Genomic DNA, 16,662 nt, shown 5'->3' with positions numbered 1-16,662 from the left:
GGAGCTGGAGGACGGAGACAAGAAGAAGAAGAAGAAGAAGAAGCGATACAACAGAAAAAGAGAGTTCGACCAATACACAGGTTTTCTGAGGAATATCATCAATCAGTATCCTCTTTAGGGAAGACTTTTAGGGTCTAAAAATTCAGTACAAATGTTCAAATTTAAGGATATTAACATTTGCACAAGTTGTCTGTCCAAATGTAATAATATATAATATATAAAACTTAACTCAAGGTCCACCTACTGGCTTTTTTCTCGAGTATTCAATTTCATCTCCATGACCGCTGTATAAAAGTGGACCTTGAGGTAAGATTTTTCTTTCCTTTTTTTGGTCTGACAATGTTATTGACGTCAACCCTGTGATCATTGGCAACGAGTTTCTTTTTCCAGTTAGCGACAAATAAAATCCTGCAAACGTGTCATTTTTGTGAGGAAAAATGATGGCAAAAAAAAAATATGGATTCATATTTGGGAAATTATCACAAATATTTGCTGTCAGTTGAAAAAACAAAAAACAAAAAAACAAACAACTTTGTATCGGTCATATCCCAGAAATATCGGTTAAAATGTGAGAAAGAGAAATAAATCCAGGATCCCAGAAGCCAGTAAAGCTACAGATGAACTGACGGTGAGATGAGCAGGCGGAGAGGGACAGCTTTGTGTAAACGTCGTGGGGAGAAAGCCAAGTTACTGGCAGGTAGAGAGAGCTGGTGTGGCTGGCCGTCCTGTGTCACACCCAACGCTCAGAGGAAGGAAGAAGCAGTCAGGGGTCCAGGTTATGGGGTCGGGGGGGGAGAAGCAAAGACCTAAGTGGGCTTATAAAAAGAGGCTCGGGTTGTGCTGCGTCTTTCCTTTTACTCCCACAGAGACAACCACACGTTTTATATAAAAGCTAATCTTTCTCTGAAGACGGTAGCAGTAGGGTGGTGGTGGTGGCACCAGGGACACCGGTTCCTATATTCAGATATTGAAGCGGTAGCAGAAGGAAAACAACGGAAGTGAACAGAGCGTCCTTTAGCTCACTAAGTCAGCCTTGTACTCCTCAGACAAGAGTTGCAGTCTTTCTGGGTTTTTGGTGCCCAAAGCTCAATTCCAAAATATCCACATTAGGGAGACGACCGGTTAAAGTCGGCCAGTGTACTCCTATCTCTCTCTCTCACACACACACACACACACACACACACACACACACACACACACACACACACACACACACACACACACACACACACACACACACACACACACACACACACACACACACACACACACACACACACACACACACACACGAAAAAGCTGTAGCTACTAACAACTAAATCACTGACGAATAGTGTGATAACTGCTCAGAACTGTCCCTCTGAATGAGATTAAAATTAACCGGAGGTGAAATTAACTGCCGCCAAATGTAATGACATCTTCAGAGAGTACCGCTTTTTATAATAAAATAAAAACAAGCACCTGTCTGACGATATCACTGCATTCTTTTTTTGAGTTATTACGTTATCCGGCAGTAAATATGTTGGTTCTGGTCGGCGCCGACAAAAAGCAAAAAAAAATAAAAAAAACTGGGTTCTACAGTTAAGAATTCAGTGCCAACAGGCCTGCATTGTGTTTTTGATCCATTAAAAAACAAAAAAAATCCCAATCAAGAGGCATCTGTAACCACTGGGGACTCCAAATGGCCAAAGTGATTTCAGACAGACAGCTGGAGGCTCAGGTGTACAGGATCAGAGGTTCTCGCACTTGATTTGGGTGTCAGCGCAGGAAGGCTCCACTACTCCACTTCGTTGGGGATGTCCGTTTTGTCCTTCTGGATGATGGGCAGAGGGTGAGCCTCGGTGTTGAAGACCCAGTGGTCGAACGGTAGGTGGTCGTCGTTGGAGAAGAGCAGGTAGAGATACCTGAAGGAGACAGAGAGGGAAAGAGTTTATTTAACACACTCTACAGTGGTGGTGTATCAGCAGGATCACAGCTGTGGCCATCACGAGTTAAAATGAACTTTTATAGATACAAATATAAGCCCAGATATTGTGATCAGGGGCTCTTCTTTCGCAGCACAAGCACATTTTTCCACCTCACACAGCCCTTTGGCACCTGGCGCTGCTACACCTAAAGTATATGAACCAAAAGAGCAGGCGCACTTGGAGACGCACACAACCTACGGATGTGCGCTGGTCGTTGATTTAAAAAATAGCCCCTACGACCACAAAAATACCTTTTGGGAAATAAAAATCAATCAACAAAAGGGAGAAAAAAAACTGACATTTTCTGTCTTTTGAATTTTGTCTTTTGAATTTTGTACAAAAACACTCCATGAACTGGAAAAATCTGGGTTTGTGCAGGTTTTACCAAGTAAAATTTGAGACTTTTTAAGACCAGTATGAATGAAATTTAAGACCTATATCACGACATCAAAAACAAAGTCAGATGTCAGAGACCGGAAACATCGCCTGAAACAATTCCCCGATTTATAGGACTGGTGTCTAGACTGGCTGCAATAGAAGCTGCATGTTGGTCTCATTTGTAGTCGTAATACAGGGAATTATATTTGGACTAGCGACAGAAAGAACTACAACACCACAGAATTAAAACACAAACATTCTAACGCCGCGGGAACATTTAAATTAGCATTAGAGGTTACATGGACGTAGGAAATGTAAGACCTGTTTAAAATATTTTAAGACCTAGAACAAAATACTTCAGCGAATTTTAGACTTTTAAAGCTGACCCTGAAACCCTGAAAATACTAGTAACAGTCTTACAAATAAGGAATATTCATGCTTTTATTAGTTCAAGGTTGGATTACTGTAATCAGTCCCTCCAGAAAAACGCGATTATGCGATCGCATAATTTAAAGCATAATCCGCCAAAGTCCGCAAATTTATGCGGGGGCCGCATTCTTTCAAATACGCCGCACTTTCGCCGCATAAATTGCCGATTTCCGCGCAAAATATGCGGGGCTTGCATGATTGCATAATCCCAACATTTTCGTTGCAAAAAAGTCACATAATATATCTTAGCAGAAAGTTGAAAAATGTTGCGTTTTCTTCACACAAGAGCAGCCATTTTCCCCTGTTGCCATGGGAACGTTACGAAGTGACGTAATCATGCAACGTGAACATCATCGGAAAGCAGGGTGTTGGGGGGGATCACTTTTTTTTCTCTTTTTCATCAAACCGCAGTTCTTGCAAGTTCCTGCCATTTTTACAAGTTCCTGCAATTTCATCGCATAAAATTGCATAAATATCCGGCATATTCCATTCCATTTTTTAAGAAAACGTGCTGCATAATCAAGGATTTTTGCCCGCAACAATCACAAAAAAACTCTGGAAACTCTCATTTTTCTGGAAGGACTGTGTAATGCTCTTTATGTTGGTCTGAGTCAAACCTCCATCTCACGACTTCAACTTGTGCAAAATGCTGCCGCTTGCTTTTTAACAAATACATCTAGACGTGCACACATCACTCCCGTTCTCTACGCTCTACACTGGCTCCCTGTGCGTTTTAGAATCAATTTTAAGATTGTATTGTTTGTTTTCAAGGCCTTAAATGGCCTGGCCCCGGAGTATTTGTCTGATATTTTAACGCTGCATGAGCACAACCGCTCGTGGCGGTCTTCAAATCAGCTGGTTTTAGAAGTCTCAAGGTCAAGGTATAAACGGGGGCTTTTGCAGTTGCTGCCCCGAGACTCTGGAACAAGTTATCCCCACTATTACAGATGTAGCTCTTCTTAGGTCCAAACTCAAAACCTATTTGTTTAGAATGGCTTTTAATACGTAGTAGTGAAGTGACAATTTCACTCTCCTGTTTCTATGTAACCTTTTCTGATTTTACTGTTTTCTATGTTTCATTCCTTTTGATATTATTGAGATTATTATAATAAACGTTGATTGATTGATTGATTAGGTATCTAAAGGTTCCACAGCAAATACGATCTGGTTTAATGTTACTATAGTTTGTAAATGGAACTTGAGTTAAGATGTTTTTGTAAATCTATAGCTGAATTTGATATAAATGATCCAAAATAAAGTTCTAATAATAAATCTGCTGCAGGTTCTTGCTGAACATCTGCTTCCACGCAGTACAGACAGAAAATGTTTTATTTATACAAAAAAGGGCGAAGATGTCTTGTTTGGGATATTTGGAGTTGTTATTTTGTGTTCAGCTTTTGCAATATTTATTGGCAGTCCTGCCAAAAGAAATAGGAAACAGATGTGGAACCGAGAGGGAAAGATGGGTGCGGCACCGGCTCAGACCAGTTTATGAAACTTGAAGTGATGAAATTCTGTGGTCCAATGTCATCAGACCTTATGAAACTACTCCAAAATAACATTATACATCAAAGGAGGGGGTACGAGAGTCAAGTAAATGAAGTGAGTTTTTTGGACCAGTGCGATCGACTTCAGATTTCATCATGACATTAATAATAAATAATAATAATAAAAAAAAAGAAAACAAATGAGTTGTTCAAGGGGAATTTGTGGAGAAAATTCAGACTGAAGACGAGGGACGATCTGTGTTAGCTCTCAAAAACTGATGATTCAGCAGAGGAGGTGCTTGCACACGAAGCTCTCAACCGCCACAACAAGACGCCGTCCTCCTCTTCCTGCCAACAATTCGCAAAAAAGCAGTGAGCGATAGGAGGCAGACAGCAGTGTGAAGTATGGCCGTGTCCTTGGCAGCCGAAGGAAGATGGATACTGGAAGTGGCTCTGCACGATGCCAAGATCCCCGAGTAACATTAGGAGGATTAGACTCGTGGCTTTGCTGCTAAATGGGATTGATATTTTTTAAGGTCTGTCTCTGATATCGCGGATGTGACTGATGAGGCCATCATTGCGCTGCAGTCCAGGCTGGTGGTCAATAATCAGATTTTCCCTCTCGTTGTCCGTTTGCGTCTAATGGCACATTTGTTTTGTACTGCTTTCCCTGGAAAACATTTTATCATGCCAATAAAGATATTCACATCTCATTCTGACTTTTTTTCATGTTCAGGAGGATTTTGTGACACTGTTCAAGAGAAAAAAAAACAAAACTTATTTGTATGTCCACGCCTGGTGGACCTGTGGAAGGAATCCAGACATCTTACTCTGTGTGTGTGTGTGTGTGTGTGTGTGTGTGTGTGTGTGTGTGTGTGTGAGTGTGTGTGTGAGTGAGTGTGTGTTTTGTGGTGTAATCAAGAGTAGAGGTGACGCTTGTTAAAATTTACTGCCTATAAAAAAAGCTGGATTGGATGGCATCTGGCCACCATCAGGCTCTGATAGGCTAACCTTGACTTCCTGTCAACAGCTGTCCAGTGTGGGAAAGAAGAAGAGGAAAGGACGGGGTGAACGGGGAGGGGGGGATGCAGGAGGCCATAAAAATGTCGATGGAAGTAAAAGAAACAGAGAGGAGGATACATTTGGAGGAAGAGTTTAAAAGCTTTGCTGTTGCATCACAAATGATTGAATACAATCTGTGCGTTTGTATTTCTGTGCTTGTACTTTGAGAGCACCAAAAGGCCTTGTTTTGTTCAATTCCTTGTATGTGTTCACACTAACCTGGCCATTAAAGCTGATTCTGATCTGCAGTAGTAGAGATGACTAACTTAATTTATATAAACATGTCATTGAACGCCACTTCTGACATGCAGCCAGCTTGTGTAAAAAAAGTTAACAGGGTGGTGAAGGTTAGTTGACCTAAAAAACAAACTGAAGAAGGAACACTGTTGCATGCAGAACATAGTTGATTAATTCATTGGTCTACAGCAACTACTCAAAATACTTTCTGGTATCCTTCGGCTTCTAGAATAATGAATTGGATATATTGTGGGTTTTGGACTTTTGGTCGGACAAAACAGGATGTCTGAAGGAGTCAGCTTCTACTCAAGTAAACGGAGACGAACATAAATATGAACATATATATTTTCTGTGTCCGCCCCGTGATTCGAGTCTGCTCCAACATTAAAGGGGTGCTTCCTTGGCCCATGCTACATATTTCCACCACGTTTCATGGAAATCTGGCCAGCAGTTTTTTCTGTAATCCTGCTACAGACAAACCTTGGTAGAGGTAATAAATGAACACATGAATATTTAAAGAAAAAATACTGCAAAATTTGTACTCGATATTTTACTGTAGCTAAAAAAAAAAAAAAAAAAAAGCATAAAAAATAGTCTACTTGATGGTATTAAAAGTAGGATATTTTGTGTCTCCTCCATAAACACACATATAAAGCACATGTACTACACACACATTTACACTTGTTAATCTGTAGTTGTAATTTTTCTGTCTGTCTTCCTGAACACTGTTGGAGAGCCATCTGAGAGGGAAAGCCCTATTAGCCACCAGACATCACACTGTGTGGCTGACAACACATTTAAAGAGCCATTTAGCCACACACACAACAACACACACACAAAAACACACACACACACACACACACACACACACACACACACACACACACACACACACACACACACACACACACACACACACACACACACACAGTTGAGTAAGAATCAGGCGCCCATTACGAGCAAGTGAGAAGTAGTTGCTGCCTGTGGTGAGTTGGGACACGTGGTGTTTTTCACAGTTTCTGCTACTATTTTTTTTTCTTTTTGCTATTTACGACCCATCCAGGCATGAGTCTCGATACAGTACATGCTGTAGATGATCTGATCCATGGGGTTTGCTGAAACATGTGAGTGATAACTGATAATATGAGCCGCATTAAAACTGGTTTACTCCTATAACATTTGTGTCTATTTACTTTCGTATTATTATAGGTGAAATCATTCCAGTCTAGTCAAAAACGTATACATTTAAAATCTGTTCAAACAGTCTTAAAGCTACAGTATGTGATTTAATGTGTCTGGATAGCATTTTAACAGTGGTACCTCCAAAGATGCACTCTGAAGCGGGGGTCAAAGGTTTTTTGTGTCGTATAACATCGTAAAAAGGATGACATTGAGGTGACAATCACTGTCAAAAATCACATTTTGTTTTACCATTGAATGCAAAGATACACTGTGTGCATCCTCAAGGACTAACAAACATGTTTTTCGGGGTGTTTTGTTAACGTCGGCCTACAGCCTGCATCTAATCTTTTACTGCTGTATTTAAATGTCTTGTCGTTACAAACTGCTGTCCCCAACAGCTGGTAAAAAAGTGCATCTTGTCACTCCAGGTGCTCGTGTTGTGCTTGTGAATCCCTGTGTATCATGTAGTGGTTGAACATGGAAATATTGCTATAACTCCACAGGTTTAATAGCAGTATAAATATTTTCAACCCTGCTTTTGGTTTACGACCCCTTAAAATGAAGCCATGTCGGGGTGTCCTCGTGGTCTAGAGTTTAAGCACCATGTTATTGCAACATCCAACCAGTGTCCAACCAGGGACTTTTGTCATATATCATCCCCATTGCTTTCTCTCTCTCTCTCTCTCTCTCTCTCTCTCTCTCTCATTTATTTTCAGATCTCCATTCAATGTTATCTGATAAAGAAATACAAATGCTTTGTGTTTGTTGTGTCTCTGTCAGTTTGGGGATGCAGGGGCCTTGTCTCTCCATAAAGTGCAATGACAGCACATTCATAAGAGGACAGAAGTGGAGGAGTGTGCGTGTAAAGATGCTCAGTTTGTGAGTCTTACTTGAGTGTCTCGGCCAAGTAGAAGCTTTGCTGTACGTCGTCGTGGTTGGGAGTTGAAGCGTAGACATCTCGAACGCCGCTGTAGCCTCCTTCTACTTTACAGTGCTGCTCCAAGGCCTGAGTGAGGGACAGTGATAGAGACGCACAACAGAAAGAGAGAATGACAACGTCAACCAAGCTCTTCATGTGCTTAAAATATCACTAAACCCCAGGGCGGATATTTGCTAAATATAGTTAAATCAATTCACCTCCTGTAAGCTTCCTTCCTGATTTGTGTTGTTTTTTGTGAAAAACCTGCTCTTAAAGTGCAGGTTTTTCACATGCTCAAAGTTGAAGTGTAGTGCCTTACTTACTTTACTTCAAAACCTCTAAATTTCATGTGCGGTATGAGAACATTTTCGTCCAAATTGCTCTTTCTAAATACAATGTGACGAAAAGCAATACAATGAACAACTGTTGTACCTGAACAGCCTCCCAGCCCCACTCCCTGTATTTGGGGTCGTGGGTGAACCTCCACATGTACAAGTAGGTCTCTATGACCTCGGGACGGAGGATGAAGTATTTCTCGTTCTGGCGTGTGGCGATGGCCTCCACCCCGCCGTCAAAACGGAACGCTTCTGGTCCCAGCTTCAAAGCTGCAGAGGAGAAAAAATATTGTAGATACAAAGCAGCATACTTAGTTCTTTTGTTTCTCGCCAGTGTCTTTGCCGGCAACCGACTCTGATCTCTCCGTCTCAAGAAAGATTCTCGGAGCTCAGTCCTGGAGACCCCGTCGCCTATCGCCTATAGTCCGCCAGCCAGCTTCTCTCTGTGCCAGGAACCCACCTGGACGCTTCCCCCCTCCCTCACCTGCCTACTCAATCTGTTGCACATTTCTTGTCTGTGAATCAACTGCTTAACTCACTCTCTCTCGGTCCGATCTGCTTCTGGATTTAACTACAGAAAATATGACACAAACGTAAAACCGAGAGGGACCAGTGCAATGGAAAACCAGAACTATTGTAGTGTTTATCGTCTTCTGTGTGTGCATACTTACCGGTCCTGGCGTAAGACTCGTGACACGTCCGGGCGATCTCGGCGGCCTGCTCCATCTGGTGTCCCGTCTTCTCGCTGGGCGCTCCATCAGCACCCAGAGCGATCATACCGCCTGCGAAACAGGTCAGGTGACCCATCTTATGCTCCAGCAGACCCCCCTTCCACTCCGCTATGTAGGTCAGCCCGCTGCTCGACTTCCTTATCAGGTTAGTTTCTATTGCCTGAAAGAAAAAAAGAGTTTTTTATTAGGGATGAGTTGTTCCTTACTCCTAAATCCTGAAAGTGATGATGAGTCCAACATTGGTCCCATAACCTGTAGTCATCCTCTTCTCATCACCAGCTAAATCTAAGAGTGTTAGTCTCCCTTTGACAGACCTTCCTCCACAGCGCTGCGGAGGAGGGTCTAGGGCTAGTCCACACAGCATTCCGGGATGGGAGAAAAACGTGCTCTGGTTTACTAGCATGTCTTTAAACCAATCACAATAGTCTTGGGCGGCACTAAGCGCTGGACGGAGATGAATCTGGATCGATGTGTAGCACTCAAAATTAGAGATGTATATTTGGTGTACCGACCCTTTAACACAGCACAGGTTGTAAAGAACAGACACAGGTTATCATATCAGTAATCATATCACTGCTGTGACTCAGATAATCACCCTGTTGCTGCTCTCTCTTCCCACGACTCTTCTTGGTAAATAAATCAAGAATGCCTATAAGCCTTGAAGATCAGGAGGGATTATGGGTAAAGTATCCCTGCATGGTTAATTCTGCATTTTAGTCGCCGTGTAATATATTTGCTCCTCAGGGTGTTATGGAAAAACAATCGGAGAGTCAGCTCTCTCCAGCTGAGACCCGTCACTTGTCACCACATCTTAAGTTGACAATTTGTTTAAACAGAGAAAAGCTGTCTGCGTGTGTGTGTGTGTGTGTGTGTGTGTGTGTGCGTGTGTGTGTGTGTGTGTGTGTGTGAGTATCTATTCACTTTAGGATTCTGTAGATTCATCTGCTCCCTGTCTTTGTCTTCTTATACAAAAAAATGCTTTCTCTGTATGTGCCATCATCTTCCAATCTGCTCAAACTCACTATCTGGCTCCTCAGGATTAAAGACGGAATACTAAATATTTGAACATTTTGGCATAGCAGCGTTTGAAGTGAAAGATAGTAAACTATGACAAAATTGCCACTTTAAGCAAAAATAAAAGTCTACATTAGTCAAGCAGAACCTAATTTAGTCTAACACCAGCTACAATCTCGAAATAGCCATGGTAACACGGTCATCATTTACATGATTGCTTCCATTATCTCATGATGAGCAACAGCTTCAAGGTTATTTGGGCGACTAAAATCCTTTAATATCCACCCTGCAGGGAGAAATAAATACAACAGCAAGACCACTTTTTAATCTCTAAAGATGACCTCATGTCTGTGGTCTGCTATTATCAAGCACACATGTATTATCCATGCAGCTCCCTATCTGTAAATAACATGTTCAAACATTCAACCATTCAATGACAACAACTTCCAATTGGAAGTCACCGGCAGTAAATTATAATACATTCATAGTGGACTAGTGCTGATCCATGTAGTGTTTACGTTTTCACACGTTGATATGTTGATGTCGAAATTGAAATAAAGAGCAATGTTGCATCACATTCAGCCATGCGACAGACCGCAGTTTTCAGTGGTAGTAGTGTAACAGATTGGAAATTACAGCCCTCAGAGATCAGTGCTATAACACGATGTGACGGCCGGGACAGAAAAAGTGCTTAACACCATTCACAGATGGCGCGTTCAGGGAGCTGTGACAAACTTTCATGCCATGAGACCTTTAAACGTACAATATGTAACCTTCTGCCGCTAGGGGTCTCTCAATTAAAACAATGGATGATAAACACGGACTTCTGATGATGTTTTGTAGTTGTGTGGAATTATTATTATTTTTTTTTATTGTTATTGTTTTCATTGTTAAACACCATCGCCTATTAGAATGCATCTGTTCACAGACGAGTTTACCCATTTAAGATTATTCACGTTACGTTTAGTAATGTTTATTCATGTCATTCTAATAAAATAGCTGCAGTTGCACCAACATAATTACATTTTGTTTTTTTATTCGATTTGTACTGGTAGCTGACCATTTAGCTAGTGAGCAAACAAGCTAACATTAGCCAGCAGCTAAAACCACTATAATCACAATACCTTTTGGATGTTTTCAACACCTGGGGTCCGTTTCAGGAAGGAGGTTTAACAAACTCTGAGTCTAACCCGGATCTCTGAGTTGATTTACCCTGAGATGGGAAACTCAGAGTTTTCGGTTCCAGAACAGCTGATATGAGTTGGTTCAATCAACTCAGAGTATGTTCACGCGTGTGCGCCACCACAATAAAAAGGCAGTATGAATGGAGCCATGATACTACGATTCACCATGGTAACAGCCACAAACAAATGGGTCGGTGGAAATACTCATGCGCACAAACAGCGAATTTGAACCTACTGTCTGTGGTTTGAACATGCATTTCGTTAAAAAAGCAAGACAGCGGCTGCTGCTGCAACAGAGAGAGAATTGGTGTGGGAGAAAATTGCTGCTCGAGTCAATGCGTGAGCATTGACAGTGTATTAATTTCATATTTAATCACAGTTAACTTATAATATTACTGGTGAAAACTGGAATTGTATTACACCTAAAATTTCATTTAGGTGCAATCCTGCGGGTGAAAAAGTAAGCACTTTGGGCTGCATGTTTGTATGAAAGGTGCGATATAAAAGTTAAAAAGTTATAAAGTTGTCTGAAACTAAGTATAATTACGACTCCTGAGTCAAAGTCACAACAACCTTGATTGAGATGTCTGGTGTGTATGTGTTGTCAGCAGTGTGTGTGTGTGGTTTACCTGCAGGGCATCATAATACATCCTCTTGCCCTCCTCGTCAGTCTTGTCAGACATCAGCCAGGCCTTGAGCAGGTATTCATAGAAACTGTCACCTAGGCCACCCACGGAAACGTGATCTGCAACACAAAGATGAACAAAGATTATATAAAACACACACACACACACACCTCCTACATGTATGCTGCTTTGGACCATCCATAGCTCATCCTCACATGACACAGGGTGAGATATATGTGTGTGTGTAATAATAATAAAGGGAACACAACTACAGTCTGTGATATACTACAGTATTATATGTGTGTGTGTGTGTGTGTGTGTGTGTGTGTGTGTGTGTGTGTGTGTGTGTGTGTGTGTGTGAGAGAGAACAAGTTGTTATCGTAGGTGAGCTTCAGCCAGCCTAGCTGAACTTTTGCATTTGCCCTGCTGATCGCCAGTGAAGGCTCATCCATATGCATGTGTCATTAATAGAGTCCAGCCCTGTTTGTGGAGCGCAGAGATTAAATGTCAGCTGTGATCATCTTGAAGCGAAAAGAAAGGAGGCAGGTGGTGAAGATTGGTTTTGAGCCGATAAGAGTACCTGCCGTCCTGCGAGTTCATTATCAAAACCATGGAGCAAGAGCACCGCGCCATCGAGAGAGACGACATGCTTAAAATAGAGCGGTCTGATTATAGAAGTCACGAAAGGCGATTACAAATTCATGTATAAACATATTTCTGATGCACACTTCGAAGCAGAGAGAGAGGGTGGAAACTATGACTCAGCATTCCTTATCCACCCATGGTAACATAACAGCTGTTCGGATTAAACATAAAAAAGCTGAAACATGACTTGGTTTTCTGTGTATGTACAGCATATGAAAGACACGGGAGGATTTCTGTGAGGCTGTGGTTTAGAGATATTTTTCAACAACATTAGGCTGCAAACATCCCAAGGTCATAATTTATTTAACAAATGCATTCCCATCACTATTGCATAATTTTTCTCTAGATGAAAAACCCTCTCTGACTATAACAAGCATAAAAAGAGACTTTATTTTTGTGAGTGAGGATTTGTTCTGTTAAAACTTGCTGTTTCTATTCAGCATTTCTAATTGAATGTCATCATTTGCATAAAATACTTTGATAAAAAGCACAGATACTGGCTGAGGTTAAGAATGTCACTAAATGCCAACAATTATAATGTGCTGTCAGTAGCTTTATTCAATGTTTTAGGCTTCAGATAATAAAAGGTAAGCAGACCAGAGGTGCAGGTCCATATTTAACCATCACAGATACCAAAAGCCCTCCAATCAAGGGCTGGGTATCAAAAACAATACCAGACAGGAGGCATACCAGTGGGTATTAAAAACTCAATAATAAAACTGTATCAAAGGTATTTCTCATTTAATGTCACGACTTTCTTGTGGAAATCAAGCCAAATATGCCCTGATTTTTTGCAGAACAGTGACTTGCCTGAACAAACATGATAGTTTTATAAGGTGAAATGAGTATTTAAGCGTATCAAGCATAAAAGGTTATTAAGTTTCATTCATTTCAAAACTGAAACGTTCACAAGCTTGAAGTCTCAGCAGATCATAACAACTTTAGAGACACAACTTTAGCTTTTGTGTTGATTTTCAATTTCCTTTTTCCACCTCTGCATGCGTCCTTCCCTATTTAGTCAAACACCACCGTCTCAAAACAATAAATCACAGAGAACATGATGTGTCTGTACTATTTTGTATGCAGACGCCGTTTCAAACAAAGTCAGTTTTTAATCTATTATCGGTCTAATTTGCCTAATCTCTGCAGTTCTTGGTAGGTGGCAGAAATGAAAACACAGCAGGCTGAAGGATCATTTCTCTGATGTTCCCGATGTTGTGTTTAGGCTCCTGGGGCTCCATACTACCAGGCATTATTTAGTGAAAAAGCCCATTAAAGATTTAGATAAACTGCCACTGAAAATTGGACTTTCATTTGACAGGTGATGAGAAATATTACTTGGATGTTACTCTGGTGCTGTTGAACATGCATGTTGCTGTTAGCTTGCCAAAACATTTAAGGATTGGTTCGACATTTTGGGAAATATGCTTATTTGTTTATTTGCAGAGAGTTTGCAGAGAGACACTTACATTTGTCCATTATATATGAGGCTAATGCCTTGAGATGGTCAATTTAGCTTAGCATAAAGACTGGAAAGAGCACCCCTAAAAGCTTACTAACTAACATGGTATATCTTGTTTATTTAATCTATACAAAAAAAACAATAATTTGTGGTTTCGAGGGGTTATGTGCCAGACCATTTCCTGGGAGCAGTGACTTCCTGAAGTCTCTGTTAGTGATGACAATGCTAATTGTCTCCTGGCTGTAGCTTCATATTTAATGTAAAGACAATTAACTGGTGTCAATCTTCTCCTCTAACACTCTGCAAGAAAGCGAATAAACGTATAGTCCCAAAAAGGTCGAACTGTTCCTTTAAGAACGTGATAATTTGATAGTAGCTATGTTGAGGCTTGTCACTTTCAGTTTGTTTTGAAGTCCAATTTCTGCTCTCCGGTGGTTAAAAATCGCTTAAAGCTGCTTTTAGAATGGGTTGAAAAATAGATTGCGATATGAAGCCCTTCTCCTGCCACTTGTCAGTGTCAATTTCATTATATCTACTCAGCTGGCAGTTTTCAGCGACATATGACACATGGCATTAGGAGAGACTTTTACTGTGGGTTCTTCCTCCAAACTATACCTCAGACCCCTTCTCTATTGGTCTATATACACAACGTTACACTTCCGGGATTGTGCCGGATGTCCCTCATTTAGGCCGGATGTCTGTTACCTTGGAACGTACACATGTTCCACCAAAACAAGTTCCTTCCCGAGGCTATTTTGCAGAGGCGCCGTTGCTCCGTCCGCCGCCCGAGATGATTGTGATTGGTTTAAAGAAATGCCAATAAACCAGAGCACGTTTTCTTTCCCATCCCGGAATGCTGTGTGGACTAGCCAGACCCTCCTCCGCAGCGCTGTGGAGGAAGGTCTGGCAAAGCGAGCCTACTTCTCTATTAAACATCTCTCGTTCTGTGACTTCATATGTTCCTCTACTTTTCCTCTCCAATAGCCCCGTTCTCTCCTCTTCCTCACCTCTCCATCATTATCGTCATTACCTTTTCAGCCACACCGTTTGAAGCGTCTGATAATCGATTCAAAATGATACGCCGTTACCACAAGCTGTCAGAAAGGCAGCCACGTGAACGGACACATGAAAGATAGGGCTTGGGAAGTAAAAGAACAAATGTGACCAACATTTTGAAATAAATATTCCAAAGTCTACATCATCAAAAACTGAAAGCTGCCTCACCATAAGACCTGCAACTATTGATTACTTTCACTGCCCACTGACACTGACAAACTGCAGACTATTCTCTCAATTTATCGTTCGGTGGAAAACAAATAAACATTTTTCTTTATCCATATCAAATTTGCCAAAGCCTAAACTGATGTATTCAAATTGCACCAAACAGCTCAAAATCAAAAGAGATCCAATTCATTGAGTTATTAATCGATTATCAAAAGAGTTACTAATCAAGTTTTTAATCGAACAACTAATCCATTCTTCAACTGTACTGACCATAGAAGGTTTTTTAAAAGATTATTTTTGGGGGCTTTTTCCCTTTATTGTGTAGAGACAGTGGATAGACATGAAAGGGGGAGAGAGATGGGGGATGACACGCAGCAAAGGGCAGCAGGTCGGATTCGAACCCGCTCCGCTACGGGACTTACTTACTACAACATGGGGCGAACGCTCTTACTGGGTGAGCTAGAGGCCGCCCCCATAGAAGGTTTTTAACAAAAAGAAGTCAGTGGATCTGACAGCTCTATTAAGGAGCTCTATAAAAAGTGGCATTGAGATCATTTTTCATAATAATTGGGGGCGAGTTCATCACTCTTAAACTTCTCAAATCTGTGTGGGAGCCAGCAAAGTGATTGTAATATCAGAAGGACATTTGTATTCCTGGTTTTAGATCAGTACAAATTACAGGTGTAGGATAGTTTTCTTTGAAAGAGCAGCATTAAGTGCAGTAATCCAGACAAGTGGTAATTTGCATGCGTAAGTGTCATCTTGGGTAAGAAAAAGTCCAATCTCGGTGACATTCTTTGAGTGATAAATGCAAATTTCATCAATGTTTCTAATATCCGCCTCAAAGTTCAGGTTACTATTAACCCAACGATTTCAGCCTGTGATTTTCACTTTAATTACACTGTATTTTAATGTGGAATAACCATGCTCTGTTTCATTTTTATTCTTCTGCAGGAAATCATGAGCAAGTCTTGAATTTGTGTCTGCAAAACTGATAGGGCAGAAAGCAATCTGCCATGTTTTTTACAGTCAGTTCATAAGGATGGTCCACTGTGTTAAAAAGTGCTCAAAGCAGTATCCCAAAACACACTGACAACTTACATCCGCTTTGATGTGAGCAACTGGAATATCTAGGTCCTAGAAGAAAATCGGTATGTGTCTATTAGAAGCTCGTTTTAACAGGGCTTAGTAATTGTATCTTAATGATAAAGTCAGTTGTCTCGCAAAAACTTTTCTTGCAGCATTTAGCCGAAAATACAAACACAGGAGAACAAATACTAGTTGGCACAACATCTAAGACTCCTGAGCTGAACAGCAGTGTTCCCACTCAGGAAGAAAAGGAAGACATTGGATGTGATAAGAGGATTGAGGAGGACTTACGTTGGCCCCACTGGCCGCTGTTGGGGTTCAGGTAGTTGGGATACAGCCCCTGGGGTTTGTCCAGGCGATTCAGTACTTTCCGGATGTTCATTACCTAACGATTAAAGAAATAAACCACTAAGAGCAATTCAAACACCACAAGTGAAAATGCAATATGTAAAAGGATTTTATGAAACGCTAGGAGAAGACAGAAGCAGTTACAAATTTGACATAATCAACATCCCGGTTGGGAAATAAGGTAGAGGGGTGAAGAATCTGGTTTGTACTTATTTTTGCTTACATTAAAAACACCTTTGACATTACAGACACTTCTAAAGTGCAAAAGTGCAAGTAGAAATCCTGAGCAAATGCAGCCATTTACTGTGAAAAACAAGCAATATCATCTATTCCCATGTGTGTC

The 16,662-nt window shown here is 41.1% G+C and overlaps 1 protein-coding gene across 1 annotated transcript in view; it reads right to left on the bottom strand.

Annotated features, from left to right (window-relative positions):
* Nucleotides 1-1,501: 1,501 nt before the first annotated feature.
* The window catches only part of man1a1 (mannosidase, alpha, class 1A, member 1), a 161,224-nt gene continuing 146,063 nt past the window's right edge, over nucleotides 1,502-16,662 (bottom strand). The window contains exons 7-12 of the mRNA XM_039781595.1: nucleotides 16,263-16,356; nucleotides 11,555-11,670; nucleotides 8,668-8,887; nucleotides 8,094-8,266; nucleotides 7,633-7,748; nucleotides 1,502-1,904 (exon numbers count right to left, since the gene is read on the bottom strand). Coding sequence (XP_039637529.1) covers nucleotides 1,778-1,904; nucleotides 7,633-7,748; nucleotides 8,094-8,266; nucleotides 8,668-8,887; nucleotides 11,555-11,670; nucleotides 16,263-16,356 — 846 coding nt within the window. The 3' untranslated portion in view covers nucleotides 1,502-1,777. The remainder of the gene's footprint in view (nucleotides 1,905-7,632; nucleotides 7,749-8,093; nucleotides 8,267-8,667; nucleotides 8,888-11,554; nucleotides 11,671-16,262; nucleotides 16,357-16,662) is intronic.

Source organism: Perca fluviatilis, chromosome 18 (assembly GCF_010015445.1).
Source record: "Perca fluviatilis chromosome 18, GENO_Pfluv_1.0, whole genome shotgun sequence".
Lineage (NCBI taxonomy): Eukaryota > Metazoa > Chordata > Actinopteri > Perciformes > Percidae > Perca > Perca fluviatilis.
This window is presented reverse-complemented; position numbering and strand designations above follow the sequence as displayed.